This window comes from Vulpes lagopus, chromosome 2 (assembly GCF_018345385.1).
Source record: "Vulpes lagopus strain Blue_001 chromosome 2, ASM1834538v1, whole genome shotgun sequence".
Taxonomy (NCBI): Eukaryota; Metazoa; Chordata; class Mammalia; order Carnivora; family Canidae; genus Vulpes; species Vulpes lagopus.
In genome coordinates this window covers 161,076,708-161,094,221 of record NC_054825.1, presented here as the reverse complement: position 1 = coordinate 161,094,221, position 17,514 = coordinate 161,076,708, and the positions used below count along the sequence as shown (strand labels likewise).

Genomic DNA, 17,514 nt, shown 5'->3' with positions numbered 1-17,514 from the left:
ACAATATATCTTGGTAAATAGTGTTCAAATTTTGTTAAATTGCAGGACATCCAAGTGGTATTGGCAATGTGATAATTGGCGGGAAAGCACTATTACCACATATTTGTGACGAGAAGTGTTAGAAATTACCTATGTCTCTGCCTCTCTCTCTCTCTCTCTCTCTGTGTGACTATCATAAATAAATAAAAATTAAAAAAAAATTTAAAAAAAAGAAATTAACTGCTCTGTGTATGTAGTAAGAGGAATACAGAGCAGAGAAACACATTAGGGAAGAACTGATTTTTCCCTTTATAGAAAAGAAACAATACTTTTTTTCCCCTTACAAATGACAAAAATAGTTTAGTTTTTAAGAAAGGTTTAGTGATTATCGAAATGTTTGTAGAGCCAATATTTGAACCTATGTACCTAAAGCAATAGGAGGAATTCAAATGCCCTTCCAGAAAAAGACATGTCCGTGGAGTCTCTCCTTTGTTAGACAATCAATTCTTCATTCAGAAGACTTCACACAGAAAAGTTTCCATAGTCTGAGACTTCAGAGTGTAAATTCCAGCCCTGGATACACACACACACAGCAGCGGTGGGTATTTAACTGACTACTGAGGACTAGGTACACAGGACATTTTCGGGGTTAAAGAACAGGAGAAACCATCCCACACATGAGCCAAATTTCACTTCTGGCGAACAAGGACCACAGTCCAACTAAAACAATTCATGATCACTTGTGTATCTGATTGCATTTTCATGGGCTAATGTCCTTATCAAAAATGACAACCCTAACAATACCCCCAGACTGTCACTCAAAGCAGGTTCCCAAAACAGGCCCTACTGGCAAAATCATACAGAGTAGCAGAGTCAACTTCAGCACCCTGTAGCCATCCCAAATGGACTGCCATTCACAATACATATAATTCAGCTACTAGATCAGGGGAAGCCTGGGACAATAGGATGCATACTGGAAAATCAGTTGGTGTTCGGTTATGACTATACCAAAGTGAAGGTGATTTTCTATTCTAATATTACATGGGCACAATACACTTTAGAGTCAGGAGAAGCACAGATTACATGTCTGTGGCAGAGATGAATCTTCCCCTTAAAAATTTAAAATTCATCACAATCTGGCAAATTTAAATGCTTGCTGCATTCTGTAGATGAGTCTCTGAATGAATCCAGAGACAAATGACATTAGCTCCTCTTAATACAGTGGCACAGTCATCTTTAGCAAAACACGGCCACCCCACCGTGGTTCCCATTCACAATACAAATAATTCAGCTGGTCCATCAGGGGAAGCATAGAAGAATCACCACTTAGCATTCTCAGCACTTTGTGGGGGGTTTTTTTCTTTTGTATTTTTTAGATTTTTAAATTTATTAATTCATGAGACACACACACACACACACACACACACATAGAGAGAGGGGCAGAGACACAGGCAGAGGGAGAAGCAGGCTCCAAGCAGGGAGCCTGACATGGGATTCAATCCCGCATCTCCAGGGTCACACCCTGGGCTGACAGTGGCACTAAACCGCTGAGCCACACGAGCTATCCATTCTCAGCACTTTGAATTTAGCCAGGCTAACTCCAGGAAAACACAAAACATAAAATACAATCAACCATCTCCAGAGGGACACTTGAAGGGGTAAGATCACTCTAATTAGCACACTCATTTCCAGCTAAACTCCCTTAGGTGCTGCACCTTTCAACCTACTAGGATGGAAAATAAACCATCACTATAGGGAGAAAAGGGATGGAGATGCACCTTCCAACCATCTGGTGGGAGTCATGTTAACACATATGGATTACCTATTTGCAAGTGTCTAAATAAATAGAAAATTCTACTGAAGGGCGATTTAATGCTCAAGTGGCCTAAATGAGGACTGCTTGAAAGACTTAATTTGTGTACTTACATATGCTCCTCAAGAGAGAGTGATCTATTCAACTAAACAAACTGAGTGGGTTACATATTTTGACTGCTACTTAGAAAATTTAAAGCAAACACAAGATAATATCCATGCAGGAAACAAAAAGGGACCTTCTGAAATAGTGGCAAAAACTGAGCTCAAAAATATCAACTCCTGGACATGTACCTCCTACTACTCTGCCATCTTTTTATGCTTTCTATAGGATGTCCGGAAATGAGGCATTAAAATCAAATCCTCTGTCTGAGAACAAGAATTCTTGTCCCTTCAAAGATCCTTCCAGCTGGAGTAGGAATGAAATGGACGTCAGATTAAAAGGAGACAAACTTAATAGGTGTACATACAGGGAATCCATAGGAATCCATACAGGAATTCCATAGATGTGGAAATTCCAAAGACTGTCAGGCAAGATGAGGTGCCAATGTCATGCTGAACTAAGGAAAAAGGACTGGGGGCCTGGAGCTTCAGAGGAAAGGAAAACATTTCACAGGGTAATAAGAAGGGCACATATTTGGTAATGACATCTTTGTCCTAACTTAGAGATGGGTCACTGAGATAAACTCTGTTAATAACTCTTATTCTGGGAAAGACATCACCCCCCAATTTAGAATCTACTGTGTGTTTAAGGGACGGAGTAAAGGTTCTCAAGCCTGCAGGATCCCAAGTACCTTCAACTCAAAATCCTCACAAGGCCAATGTGGCACATTCGGGAGGTGGTGATGAGGGCAGCATAGAGGCTGTCCTGCACTCCTGCAATTCCCCCATCTGAAACTTCAAGAGTCTCACATGTTAGAAGTTGACCTGGTAGATTGTTTCATGCCATTGATCCAGTATTTTGCTCCTAACAATAGGTCAGTTCAATCAAACTCATTTCAACAGGGGAATGGGGTAAACTAGGTGATGAACCTTAAGGAGGGCACTAGATGTAATGAGTGCTGGGAGTTAGATGCAACTGATGAATCCCTAAACTCTATCCCATGAGCGAATAAAACACTATTTGTTAAGTAACTTGAATAAATTTGAAAGAAGGGGATCCCTGGGTGGCGCAGCGGTTTGGCGCCTGCCTTTGGCCCAGGGCGCGATCCTGGAGACCCGGGATCGAATCCCACGTCAGGCTCCCGGTGCATGGAGCCTGCTTCTCCCTCTGTCTGTGTCTCTGCCTCTCTCTCTCTCTCTCTGTGACTATCATAAATAAATAAAAAAAAAATTAAAATTAAAATTTGAAAGAAGAAGAGGCGACGATGCAGGTATATTTTTAAGTTAGCCCATTGATAGAATTAATGTTACTAAATGGGAATGGTTAGTAATTAGACCAAATGTTAAGGCAGTTTCTGAGATCTAATGGTAGCCAGTTGAGCATATTGCTAGCTGTTGGTTTTGAAGCATCTTCAGATAGAGTAAGGGCAAGTACAGGCAACCTCACAAATCTTCCTGGCTTCCAGCTGAAATACCTTTGGTAATCTTTACATTGGCCGATAGAGTGCAGCACTTGGCTTGTCTCTACATGAACTGTTATGATGATTTCTTTACATCCAATGATTTGCATATAGTTTTAAGAGAACTTCAGGAAAATCCTCTCCAGTATACCTTCCCTGATCAGGAGTCAGTGTTAGCATTGCTTAAAGGCCTGGCCCCATTCTTAACCATTTTAAGGTTATTCTCTAATATGAAGTCTCTGATGTGGACTAAGTGGTGAGCAGTCCTTAAAACTTTTCTCAAATTTTAAACATATTCAGGTTTGCTGCGTTATGAATTATGTGATAATGAGTAGGTATTGAAATATGATTAGAGGCCTTCCTGTATTGTTTACACGGGTAAGGTTTTCTCACAAATGAATTCTCTGATGTTGAATAAGACCTGAGATCTGGATAAAGGCCTTGTCACATTTTCGCATTGGTAAGGTTTCTGTCCAGAATGAATTCTGTTGAGTAAGGGTTGAGCGACGGTTAAAGGCCTTCCCACATTCTTTACATTGGTAAGGTTTCTCTCCAGTACAAATTATGTAATGTATCATGAGGCCTGATCGCAGACTAAAGGCCTTACCACATTCTTGACGTTGGTAAGGTTTTTCTCCAGTGTGAATTTTGTGATGTTGAATAAGGTTTGGGTACTGCCTAAAAGCCTTGCCATATTCTTTACGTTTGTAAGGTTTCTCTCCTCTATGAATTCTGTGATGTTGAGTCAAAGTTGAGTGCTCATTAAAGGCCTTGCCACACTCTGAACATTTGTAAGGTTTCTCTCCTGTGAATGAATCCTGTGAATGAATCCTGTGATGTCCAAAAAGAATTGAGTGGAATTTAAAGCCCTTGCCACAGTATTTACATTTGTAAGGTTTCTCTCCAGTGTAGATTCTCTGAAGTTCAGTAAGGCTTGAGTGATAGTTAAAGGGCTTGCCACATTCTTTTTGCAAATGTAACTGTAAAGTTTCTCTCCCGAACGGATTCACCTATGTCCATATAATAATCAGAGGTACTTCTACATTTTACCACATTCTTCACATTTGTAAGGTTTCTCTCTACCATGGATTTGCTGATGTTGAGTTAGCAAACTTGGGTTTGAGGGCCCATCAAAGGCTTTGCCACATTCCTTGCAAATGTATCTTTTTCTTTTTAAAAGATCTTATTTATTTATTCATGAGAGACCCAGATAGAGAAGCAGAGACACGGGCAGAGGGAGAAGCAGGCTCTATGCAAGGAACCCAATGTGGGACTGGATCCCAGGACCCAGGGATCACGCCCCAAGCCAAAGACAGACGCTCAACTGCTGAGCCACCCGGGTGTCCTGTATATTTAGTCTTGATGACTGGCTAAACGTGTTCGCTGGTTTATTACATCTGTATGTTTTTTTTCCCCACACATCAATTCTCTGATTACCACCAACACTGGGGGGTCTGGTTAAGAGCTTTCACGCTTTCATTATATTTATGAGGATTCTCTCCCATAGGGACACTCTCATGTACAATAAGTTTGGAGCTTTCAGAAAACACTTCCAATTTTTGGAAAGAAGCGTCTACACACAGCTTTGGCGGGAAGCTCTGGGTGGCATGTGAAGATATAGCTGAAAGATATCAAATAAGAGAAAAGCAAAATCATCCCATTTACTACTTTCAGATGAGTATAATGAAAACTCCTAAAATGCAAAATTAAAATTAGAGAACTTCAGCAAGATGGCTGAGAAGGAATCACCAGGACTTTATTCTTCCCTGAACAAATACACTTGCGTACAACGTAGTCACCACATGGCATAATAGGTATTTCTGTTGTCATGCTGTAGCATGCGTTACTTTCCTACACCTCAAAAAAATCAGGAAAAGTACCATTTTGGCTCACAATTGGCAGAGAGAAAGAAATTTAAGCTTAAAATAGAAATCAACCAAATAGGTTGTAGTAAAAGCAGTAAAATATCTACGATAGGAAGAGTTGCTTGAAAGAAAAGATCAACAAAAATGACATACTTTTATCTGAATCAAGTAAGAATGAAAGAGAGAAAACCAACTAAAACCAGAAGAAATGAACGCAGACACAGTATCAGTGATACCTTAGGAATAGGAATAAAGTAATTATAAGAGGTGATGATCCATAATTACTATGCCAGTAAATAGGTATCAAAAAAAGCATGTATAAATTTCAAAAAAGGTATAACCTACCTGACTCCACCATGGGGAAATATTAGAAAAAAACAATCTCAACTGATCTACAACTACTGAGTAGCTTGAAAAAGAAATAAAATAAAATAAAATAAAATAAAGTAAAATAAAATAACACCCTAAGAAAGAAAAGCCCTGTGTCAGATGAATTCACCGGATAATTCAAACAAACATTTAATGAGAAAGTACTTCATGATCTCCTCCAACATTTCCAAGGAGTGAAGAGAAGTGAAACATCAAACACTCTCTGTGACATCAGCATTTATAGGTTATCACAGCCAAAGGAAGACACTACAAGCAAAGAAGATGACCAGGTACTACCTGTGACAAGGAGTCCTACAAAGTCCACAAGTAATTAAACAACTCGAATCAAAAGAACATTTTACTATTTTACAACATGATCAAGTGGTAATTCTTCCTGATAATCAAGGATGTCTCAAGATATGGAAACCTATCAATTTCAGACTGCACATTAACAGAATGAAGATCAAACATGACATAATCCTATTAATGCACACAGAACAAGAATCTAAGCATTTGGGACAGTGGTTCAAGATAAAAAACACTCAACAATAGGTATAGAAGAAGACTACCCTCACCTGATAAAGGCCACGTACATACCAAAAGGTGAAGTCTAACTTATTCAATAGTAAGTGACTGAACATTCTATTTGATCAGAAGCAAGGTAAAGAAGTGACTTCAGCACTTCCATTCAACACAGCATTATATATTCTAGTCTGAAACATTAGGTCAGAACAAAATACATAAAGGGAATCCAATTGGTAAGGAAAAACTAGGGTGCCTCTGTGGCTCAGTGGTTGAGCATCTGCCTTTGGCCCAGGTCATGATCCTAGGGTCCTGGGGGTCTTTAAAAAAAATAATAAGGAAAAAAACTAAACCTTTCTCTGTTCCTAGATGACTTAATTTATAGAAAACTGTAAAGAACCTTATTTTTTTTTTATTTTATTTAGCTTTTCATTATTTTTATTCTTATTATATTTATTTATTTGAGAGAGACAATACATGAGTTTGGGGGGAAGGGAAAAGGGAGAGGGAGAAGCAGACTCCCCAGTAAACAGGGAGCCCACCACATCCCTGAGATCATGACCTGAGCTGAAGCCAGGTGCTTAACTAATTGAATCACCCAGGAACCGCACCTACTTTAATTTTTATCCTGTTTTATTTTTTGGTTATCAGTTATATTGTTTATTTCTGCTAATTTTCATCACTAGACTTCCACGCTGGGTCTAGATTTATTTGATTTTTTTTTAATGCTATAAATGCTGGAGTTAAGAAAAAAGGTTTATTTCCTTTTTAAAATATTTTATTTAAAAAAAATATTTTATTTATTCATGAGAGACTCACAGAGAGAGGCAGAGACATAGGCAGAGGGAGAAGCAGGCTCCATGCAGGGAGCCCGATGTGAGACTCGATCCCAGGACTCCAGGATCACATCCCAAGGCGAAAGCAGATGCTCAACCATTGAGCCACCCAGGTGTCCCCCAACTGCCCCTTTAGAACACACAGGAGAGATGTCCAATGTTCAGAATTGACCTCCACAGCCAAGTACTAGACACAAGAATAAAAGGTGTAAATTGGAGTTTAATTTATGGACAGTACTATTTTTTGCCCTCACTGTATAGAATTCCCATTCATCTGCAGAAGCGATGATGTTCCCCTTAAGGAAGGGGAAGTTAAAGCTGAAAAGGAGGCAATGTGAAGACTTTTCTCCACTACTTTTGTGCCCAAGATTGCGAAACCGAGAAACCACCAAGGAGCCGACACCGATGCAAGTACACGAGGGTTTATTTACAAGTTCGAGCTTGGGTCCAAGTATACTCCATACAGCAGAGCAGGGGCTTGAACCCCGAGACTAAGAAGCACAGCAGTGTTATAGGGGCCAGTGGCCAATGAGATTGTAACATACGCAGAAAGTTGCACAGTCATGTTGGTGCACACGCAGGTGGCCATTGAATTACGATTCACATTTAAACTAGCCTATTATTCTGGTTAGAATTTGTGCGCAGTTTTGGTGGGCAAAAGAGGGGTTTTCATTCCTTGGCTGGTTAAAGGTCAGAGGTCCCGCATTCCAAAGTGTGCGGGTTTCTGATAAGGGTGTGCTTAATAGCTAAACTAGGCTGAGGGAGTGCCTTAAACAATAGGCAGGTCGTGTGGGGGATTTTACATGAGATGGCGGGTGTAGCACAAAATGGAGTTAGTCCTGCTCTGCTTGTCCAGGGGTAGGGGATTTTTGTTATTTTTCCTGGGTCCCACATTCCCCCCCTTTTCAGAGGATCCTTTGCAGGACCCAAGGTCCTGGGCCTCTGTTGACAAAGGCAATGGTCTAAATTTTTCTCGGCCTCCACAGGCGTGAGTTGCCCAGGGTTGTTTTCCTTTTTCCCAGGACAAACACCTCAATCCTCCTTTGGGATTACAGCCATCTCTGCTAGAGGGCACCTGACCTGGCCTGGCCACAGTGCATCTAACGCAAGGGCATACATTGGAACAGCTGTGAGATTCACACCAGCCCAGAGCCACATGGGCTCAGATGTTTTGCTACAAGTCCTCGGGTGGCCAGGATGGTAGGTCTGGTCATGAAGCAGTCCTGCAGTGTTAGTCAAAGTACTTTAAACTCTCTGGGCCTGTGCTTTTCAAGACTTAATCAAGGAGGACAAACCTCGTGGCCTAAAGCACTTCATGCTCTGAAATTCTGGTTCTCTTAGGCTTAACACATGTTCTGGGCTCCACTCACGACTGAGCTTCACAAAAGTGCAGAGAGTGAAGTCACGGTGATGCCAGGCAGGGTGGTCCTAGATGCAGAGATGTGATCACGCTGAGTTTGTGGGACCATGGTTGACACAGGCATCCGGGGACACACCTCACCCAGAATCATCGAGGATCCAGCTGTGCTGTGGATGTTGTCTGTCTGTGGACTTTGCACAGTGTATGTGTGGCTCTTACTGAATTCTCAATTAGCGTTTACAGAGTAACACTTTCCTTCTCCCTCTCCTGCTCTGTGCTGGGGAAAAGGAGACATAATTTTTTTTTTTGTTTGTTTACATCCATAGGAAGGCTGGCAGAAACTCACATGCATCATTAGAAACAAATAAATTATGTAATCAGAGGTAGTGGAGCATAGTGTGTGGTGGCCAAAGAGATTCCTATCTTAAATGTCAGTAAGAAAAACCCACTAACTCTTGGGAGCTCCATAATCGACATTTCTATTCAACTCAGTTTGTGTCATTCCTTCCAACCAACTTTACAATGTCCTAAACACACCGAATTTTTTTTTTTAATCTGTCTTCCTGGGAAAAGTCAAAATTTAGGTCAACTTCAGAACTCAACAAATAATATTTATAAGATTCATAAGGTTAGCAATACACTCGCCAACTGCAAATACACTTCCAAAGAAGGAAAACTTTAGAGTCAAAGGTTGCGGTAACGTGGGTCAGAAGTAAACTGAAGCTAAGAGAACAATGAAAGAGAACATATAGAACATTCAATATAAATCTAATAGACAGTATTCATGTCTCTTTTACAAATTAACATTTCAGGTCACAACAGTGCTGTTTAAGAATGTAAGCAAATCTATCCCACTTTGGGGGTGAAATTTGAACACAAAATTTGAAAGTGTATATTCTTATCTTTCTGAAGCTCAGAGGACTTATTAAAAGTCCATGGTTTGAGTTCTCTTGCTAACTTTGGAAAATCCTCAGCCAATGTCTCTTCAAATATTGCTTCTGCCCTATTCTCTCTCCTCATCTTCCAGGACTCCATTTAGAGATCCTTAGAACTTCTTATGGCGTAGCTGGGGCCACTTGACCCCATGACACTATAAAAAAGTCTGTTCAGCTTCCCATGTGACTCCTCTAGAATGTGCAGACAATACCCACAATGAAGCAGCCCCAAATTCCAGATTCACATTCTGAAGTTTCTAGCTCCTCCAGAGCCTGGCGTCTTAATTCTTATTGCTCATGAATTCTCCGAAGTCTTCAAGCAAATGGCTAAGAATGGTTTATTCAGCTTTTCTACTTGAATACAGGAGGGTGCTAAATTACCCAGTCCATCATGACTACACTAAGTATTTCATAGCTCTACAAGAAAGCATTACCACTGCTTTTTATAGTTAAGGCCTATTTGCCTTTATCTGCATACCTACTACTTTTTTGTTTTTGTTTTTCTTTTACTCTTCTTGCAAGTCTGACTTTCCATTCTGGAACAAAGTCCTTGAGAACAGCGTGTGGGTCAGCTGGCCGTACGTGGGTATAGTGGACCGAGGGAGTAATCCTGTCGACCTTGAGAGCGGTGGGAGTGGTCAGGATCTTGATGTAGGGTCCATTCCAGCGAGGTTGAAGTGTCTGGTGTTGGTATCTCTGCACATACACCCAGTCACCCAGCCGATATCAATGGGGGTCTGGGGGTGGCCCAGTCTCGTAGAAGGCCCTCAGCTTAGGCCATACCTGCTCATGGGTTCATTGTAACATTTGGAGGGAGAAAAGGAGTTGGTGATCATCAAATTCAGCAAGCACCTCAGGTTTTAAATTGGGGATAATAGGTGGAGGAAGACGGCACATGATTTTGTAGGAAGTCAGTCCCATCTTATGTGGGGAGTTCCCCACCCTATATAGGGCGAAGGGGAGGAGAGTCACCCAGTCCCCGCCAGTCTCCAGGGCTAATTTAGTAAAGGTCTCCTTCTGTTCTATTCATCCTCTCCACCTGTCCTGAGCTCTGGGGCCTATATGCACAATGTAATTTCCAATCTGCCCCAAGTACTAGTGCCACTCCCCATTTTACCTTAGAGACGAATCCTGGTCTGTTGTCTGATCCAATCTTAACAGGAAAACCATACCTCTGTAAAATGTCTTCCAACAGTTTCCTGGTCACGGTCTGTGCTGTTCCATGTTTGGTGGGAAATGCCTCTGTCCATCCTGAAAAAGTATCTACAAACACCAGTAAATACCTGTACTCATATTTTCCAGGTTTTACCTCAGTGAAGTCCACTTCCCAGTAGACTCCTGGGCTGTCCCCCCGGAGCCAGGTGCCTGAGTTAGACCCATGGGCGGTGGCATTAGTTAACCGGTATGCGTGGCAGCTTGCCACAATCTGCTCCATCTTTGCTCAAGAGTCTTTAATAGTGATCTTTGCGTGTTGTATGAGGTCTTCCATCTTCCTTGTTCCCATGTGAGTACTCCAATGCATTTTGGTGGGACTCGCCATCCTAGTTCCTCTGGCAGGATGATGCTGGAGTCTGCGGCCCTCCACCAGCCACGCAAGCACTGGGTCATAGGCAGGCGTTTGATCCAGTGTAAGTCAGCGTCAGTATAGTTGGGGGTGTCAGGCAGGCTCGGTGCCCCTGGATCGGGTAATGTCGTTGTTAAAACCTGGGTCACCATGAGGGCCGCCCCCTTAGCTTTTGAGTCGGCTAGCCAGTTTCCCCTGGCTACTGGTGTGTCTGCTCTGTGGTGTCCAGGACAATGGACGATAGTTAGTCCATTGGCTACCTTGGGCAGCCAGAGGGCCCTCAGGAGTTCAAGGATCTCTCTTTTGTTCTTAGTAGTTTTTCCCTCTGCTGTCAGAAGCCCTCTCTCTCTGTAAAGGGCTCCGTGGATGTGAGCGGTGGCGAAGGTGTACCTGCTGTCGGTGTAGATGTTTATTCGTTTACCTTCTCCCCCAGTCAGTGCCTTGGCCAGTGCGATCAGTTCTGCCCGTTGAGCCGACCTTCTGGCTGCCAACGGCTCTGCCCAGCTGGTCTCCGTTTCCGTGGTTACGGCTGCCCCGCGCGTATCTGACAAAACTGCTCTTATCAAGAGTAGACCAACAAATGAAGGAAACTTTTGAACAGAAAGTAGACTTTTTTTAAAATTTTTTAAAAATATTTTATTTATTTATGATAGATATAGGGAGAGAGAGAGGCAAAGACACAGGCAGAGGGAGAGACAGGCTCCATGCCGGGAGCCCGACGTGGGACTCGATCCTGGAGCCCCAGGATCGTGCCCTGGGCCAAAGACAGGTGCTAAACCGCTGAGCCACCCAGGGATCCCAGAAAGTAGACTTTTAATCTTATACTCTCATACTTTAAAATCCATTTACTGTGATCTCAGTCTGTCCTGACCACATCTAAAATTCCTTTCCAAGGATTTCCCTTCACAACCCTTTTATACCTTCCTCTGCATTCAGAATTTGTCCCAAGCCATTTCTTTCCAGTCAGTCTCATTTAGGACAAAATTACTTTCTTTTACCTTGAACAAAAATATATTCCCATTCCTTACAGTTTTCTTACATATCTCCTTTTCTACATACAGAGTTGCTTTCTTTATCAGTCATCAGTCTTATTTTAGCAGAGTTTTTCCATTCTTAGGAACCTTAGTGTCCAGTGAAAACTAAGGAGTAACCGATTTTTGAACACCAGAACTCTTTAGATGGCAAATTTATGAAACAGTTAAGTACAAAGCATGTTCACCAACAGATTCAAATCAACATTTCAGCACTTCTTCCTGTTTGGAAAAGACCTAGATGTTCGATGAATTTAATTCTATTTATCATCAAAGTGTAACTAAGGTTTCAGGTTACCAAGGACTTTGAAAGGTATCTTAACGATTACTTACGAAAACTTGGAAACAGACAATTAAACATCAATTTGGCCAATTTTTTTTTTTACTAGCAAATTGCAAAAAAAATAACAGAACTTATGTGACCTTCAGCAAACCTCAATAGAATAAAAGTTTCAGGCTTAGTAGTGATAATTTTCAAGACCTATTTGCTATGTCATGTCTGGATCCACTTAAAGTCAATCAATTTGCTCCCCATCATCAATTTTTATCTGAGACACTGGTGGGGGAATCTGGAGGGGGTAGTGTTAAGTAATTGGTGGTCTTCTTGCTATTTGTCTTCTAAGCTCAGGACAAGCACCTGAATTGGGTGCCCCTCCTTGTTTAGGATTTTTGCTCCTTCGTAATAGAAGCAAATTTGTGCCCCCATCTTGGTGAGCAAATCCCGACCTAACAATGGGTAGGGGCACTCAGGGATGACCATGAAGGAATGGAAGAGATCCATGCCGATATCCACAGTTCTTTGGGTAGTCCATGAGTACGGTTTGGTGCCCGTGGCCCCTTGCACCCCTGAAGTCTTGCTTGCCAATTTCCCTTGGGTCTGTAATAAAACTGACTGCTGTGCCCCAGTGTCCACTAGGAATTCAACAGGTTGCCCCTCCACTCCGAGAGTTACCCTGGGCTCAGGGAGGGGTGCCAAACCCCGACCCCCCTAATCGTCCAGATCCTCCATCTCCAAGATCTTGGCAGGGGCCTTAGTCTTTTGTTAAGAGAGTCTTTCACCCAGCGGTCCTCTTCCTTGCAATGGGCACATTGGTTTTTGTTCAGCTTAGGGCGCTCCCGACGGGGACCAGGGCCATCCTCCTTACCTGTCCCTGAAGCCAGCTTCTTGAGGTGGCTCCATCTTTCCTGTGGGTCATTTATGGTTGTGGCCAGCAGGATCTTGGCCAGTTTTCGGGTCTGCCGGTCACTTAGTTTGGTTTGTTGTTCTTCCGGACTTTCTCTGTTATTATGGACTCTTTCTGCTACTATTACTAAGTCCTGCAAGCTCTTCTCTCCCAATCTCTCTACTCTTGGCAATTTCTTTTTAATGCCCGGAGCGGCTTGGTTAACAAAAGCCATGATAATTGCGGCCTTTGTTTCCGGGGCTTCTGGGTTCATAGGGGTGTACTGCCTAAAAGCCTCTATGACTCTAAGAAGGCTGCTAGACTCTCGTCCTTGCCCTGTTTCACACCATATACCTTGGCCAGATTGGTAGGCTTGCACGCGGCAGCCTGGAGACCTGCCCCTAGAGTCTGGCGGTAGACCCAGAGTCTCTCCTTACCTTCAGCCAAGTTGTGGTCCCAGGTAGGGCAGGATAAGGGGAAGGCAGCGTTTATGAGGTCTGGGTTTTGAGTCGGCTGTCTGTCCTCTCTCAGGACAGACTTCCAGGCTTCCACCTGAATTGGTTCCCTCTCTTCGGTGGTGAAGAGAACCTGTAAGAGCTGTCGGCAGTCATCCCAAGTAGGCTGGTGGGTAAAGAGAACAGTATCTAAAAGCCCGATTAGATCTTTCTCCAATTTCGGATTATCAGAGAACTTATCATTTAGAACTTAACATTTTTCCAATAATATAAATCACTGGTGAAGAATGGCCAGTACAGCATTAGCTGTCCTCCAGTCTTGTTGGGGGGGAGGGTCTCATGACGCAGAGGGAAAGGGTGGTGGAGTCCACCGGCCCTGCGTTAGGGGGTTGGGGCCACCCGGTGGGTCTCTCTGCCAGTCCCTGCTGCTGGCACAGGAATCCCCTCATCTGGGAGGGGGGGGGTGCCCCTTCTGTAGCCCCCCATACCTCTGATGGGGGGGCGGAAGGGTGAGGGGTTGCCCATTAGGGCGGCGGGAGGATCAGGTCCTCCGAAGAGGAATCCTGTAAAACTGGATAAAGAGGCGCTTTTGTCTTAGAGTCGGTCTCCTTCTCGGCCTGTCCGCAGGGCTAGAATCTTGGTAGGTCCTGCCTGGCGGCGGGGGGGGACAAAAACGGTTTTAGCCAAAGAGGGGAGTTTTTTTGTTTTTTTTTTTTAATTTTTTTTTTAAAATTTTTTATTTATTTATGATAGTCACAGAGAGAGAGAGAGAGGCAGAGACACAGGCGGAGGAAGAAGCAGGCTCCATGCACCGGGAGCCTGATGTGGGATTCGATCCCGGGTCTCCAGGATTGCGCCCTGGGCCAAAGGCAGGCGCCAAACCGCTGCGCCACCCAGGGATCCCAAGAGGGGAGTTTTTGATCATGTCCTGCCAGGCCAGGATGTAGGGCATCTGGTCAGGGTGGCCGTCCGGTTCATCCCTGAAGATCACAGCCTTAACCTGTAAGATAATAGGTAGGTGGAAAGTTCCTTTTTGGGGCCATCCCATGTGAAAGGTTGGCCATTCTGATGCGCAGTAAGTTTGAAATTTCCCTTTCCATATGTCTGTGCTCAGATTGTGAGCCCTTTTCATGATGTCCGAGAAGTGGGAGAGCATAAGGAACAAGGGTGTGGTTTGCGTCTGCCCCATTATGTCCCCTGTCCACACCAAGGCACAGTTATGACAGTTAACAAATAACACAGTCAAACGCACAGTTAACAAGAACACGGTAACAGAGACCAGCGTGCAGTTAACAAGAGCACAGAAACAGACAAACGTTCCAGTGCGGCCACGGAGACAAAACAGAAAGCTACCCAAAGGGCTGGCAGCTGGCCCTCCTTACAGATGAGGACCTCCATCCTCCTTACAGCTGAAGACCCTGTCCTACTCACAGATGAGGATCTCAGTCCTCCTTACAGATGAGGACACCGTCCTCCCGGCGGGGGCAAGGAACATCTCAAGATCCCCCATCGACGGCCCACCAGCGCTTCCGCCTAAGCCAATGCCGACCCAATACAGATTGGAATTCCTACACGTAAAAGTACACTTTAGAGCTCTCAGAGAATATGCACGCAAAAGGTGGAAAAAGTTGAGTGCACTCACCACGCGTGAAACCCTCCGGATGGGGTCCTGGGGATCTCTGGGATCCCGGACGAGCCCCCAAATGTTGTGCCCAAGATTGCGAATCGGAGAAACCACCAAGGAGCCGACACCGTTGCAAGTACACGAGAGTTTATTTACAAGCTCAAGCTTGGGTCCAAGTATACTCCATACAGCAGAGCAGGGGCTTGGACCCCGAGACTAAGAAGCACAGCAGTGTTATAGGGGCCAGAGGCCAATGAGATTGTAACATACGCAGAAAGTTGCACAGTCATGTTGGTGCACACGCAGGTGGCCATTGAATTACGATTCACATTTGAACTAGCCTATTATTCTGGTTAGAATTTGCGCGCAGTTTTGGTGGGCAAAAGAGGGGTTTTCATTCCTTGGCTGGTTAAAGGTCAGAGGTCCCGCATTCCAAAGTGTGCGGGTTTCTGATAAGGGTGTGCTTAATAGCTAAACTAGGGTGAGGGAGTGCCTTAAACAATAGGCAGGTCTTGTGGGGGATTTTACATGAGATGGCGGGTGTAGCACAAAATGGAGTTAGTCCTCCTTTGCTTGTCCAGGGGTAGGGGATTTTTTGTTAGATTTCCTGGGTCCCACGCTACAAAACACAACTTTTTTCCTTCACTGCCCAGATCCAAATTCCAATCATTCAAAGAGGAATCTTCCAAGAGACAGTCTTCAAAGGAAGGAAGGAAACCCTGAGTGTGGTATGGAAAATCTCGAAGGAGTGATCCTCACCCAAGAGGAGGAGGTGTCCATAGTTCTCTAACACCACATCCCTGTAGAGTATCTGCTGAATGTGGTTAAGACATATCTACTCCTGAGAGAATTCTATGGCCACATCCCTGAATGTCAGCAGTGCCTGTAATAAATACCACAGTTACCATGAGGCCTTAGGCAAAATTCACAAAGGTCCTAAAGATGAAAGACAGCATTAATGTCACCAGCTAGACCCCAAGACCTGACCTTCACTGTTTTCCTGCTTGTACTCTCCAACCTTTGTCCCACATTTTACTTACCCTCTCTTTCCACCACATCTTTTACTTCAGGCAAAACACCCCATGGGCAGAGTCTCCTGTGATGGAAACAGAAACTATCCAAGGAAAGGTAAGGACTGATCTTGATGTGGGAAACAAAGGCAGAAAGAAATGTATATAACATTAAATGTCCCTATAAAATCCAACCCATTAAAAAAAAAGAATGCAACCCATTGACAAATACTTACTTAAGTCAGAGTATAAAGTTCCTCCAGGAAGTACTCAACTCTCTTAAGGTGAATGCCTTACTAGTGAGAAAAACAACCTTACTTTGACAATAACAAAGCCATTGTGTCAGGTTGAGTGTTTTTTTGTTTTGTTTTTTTTAAGATTTTATTTACTCAAGAGAGACACAGAGGGCGGGGGAGGGAGAGAGAGAGAGAGAGAGAGGCAGAGACACAGGCAGAGGGAGAAGCAGGCTCCATGCAGGGAGCCCGTCAAGGGACTCCATCCCAGGTCTCCAGGATCACGACCTGGGTTGAAGGCAGAGCTAAAGCTGCTGTGCCACCCGGGCTGCCGTGGTCGACAAAGTCCGTTTGGAACTTCCCTTATCTTTACTTTCCCCAACCGCAGAATATATGATCAGTTGGTCCTCATAGTCTCTGGGCAAGTGGAGCCAGCAGACAGCGGGCAGCAGGCTGCAGCAGCAACAGCAACTCCTTTTACTGGTGGGTCCTGACCCCATGCTTTAAAACAATCACTTTTGTGCACCAAAGACCTCTCAAGAATTCTTTCTTGATCAAGTAAAACTACATCACCTGAGGAAGACCTTGAGCCAGCCCAATTGAGCTAAACCCCTAACTTACTCTTTATAAAGGTAACAAACAGTAACCTCTGGGGGTAACCTATAATTACTTTTACCTCATTCTATTACCAAAATTTCCAGCCAAGGAGGAGAAACCTCAGTTACATAACATGTTGTGCCCAAGATTGCGAATCCGAGAAACCACCAAGGAGCCGACACCGTTGCAAGTACAAGAGGGTTTATTTACAAGTTCGAGCTTGGGTCCAAGTATATTCCATACAGCAGAGCAGGGGCTTGGACCCCGAGACTAAGAAGCACAGCAGTGTTATAGGGGCCAGTGGCCAATGAGATTGTAACATACGCAGAAAGTTGCACAGTCATGATGGTGCACACGCAGGTGGCCAATTGAATCACGATTCGCCCTATAGTGACCATTTGAACTAGCCTATTATTCTGGTTAGAATTTACCGGCAGGTTTGGTGGGCAGAAGAGGGGTTTTCATTCCTTGGCTGGTTAAAGGTCAGAGGTCCCGCATTCCTAATTAGGTGTGCTGGTTTCTGATAAGGGTGTACTTAATAGCTAAACTAGGGTGAGGGAGTGCCTTAAACAATAGGCAGGTCGTGTGGGGGGTTTT

The 17,514-nt window shown here is 43.8% G+C and overlaps 1 protein-coding gene across 6 annotated transcripts in view; it reads left to right on the top strand.

Moving 5' to 3' along the window:
• Nucleotides 1–17,514, top strand: part of LOC121484470 (putative protein ZNF720) — a 110,850-nt gene that overhangs the window by 77,743 nt on the left and 15,593 nt on the right. For 4 of the 6 annotated variants that reach the window (XR_005986042.1, XR_005986044.1, XR_005986043.1 and 1 more), the window contains one exon: nucleotides 16,148–16,205. Coding sequence is in view for 3 of the 6 variants with exons in the window: in XM_041743783.1 (XP_041599717.1) it covers nucleotides 16,179–16,205 (27 nt within the window). In the remaining 3 variants the exon portion in view is untranslated. Of the gene's footprint in view, nucleotides 1–7,160; nucleotides 7,357–16,147; nucleotides 16,206–17,514 lie in introns of those variants that run through there. The other 2 variants (XM_041743782.1, XM_041743781.1) reach the window with 2 other exon arrangements.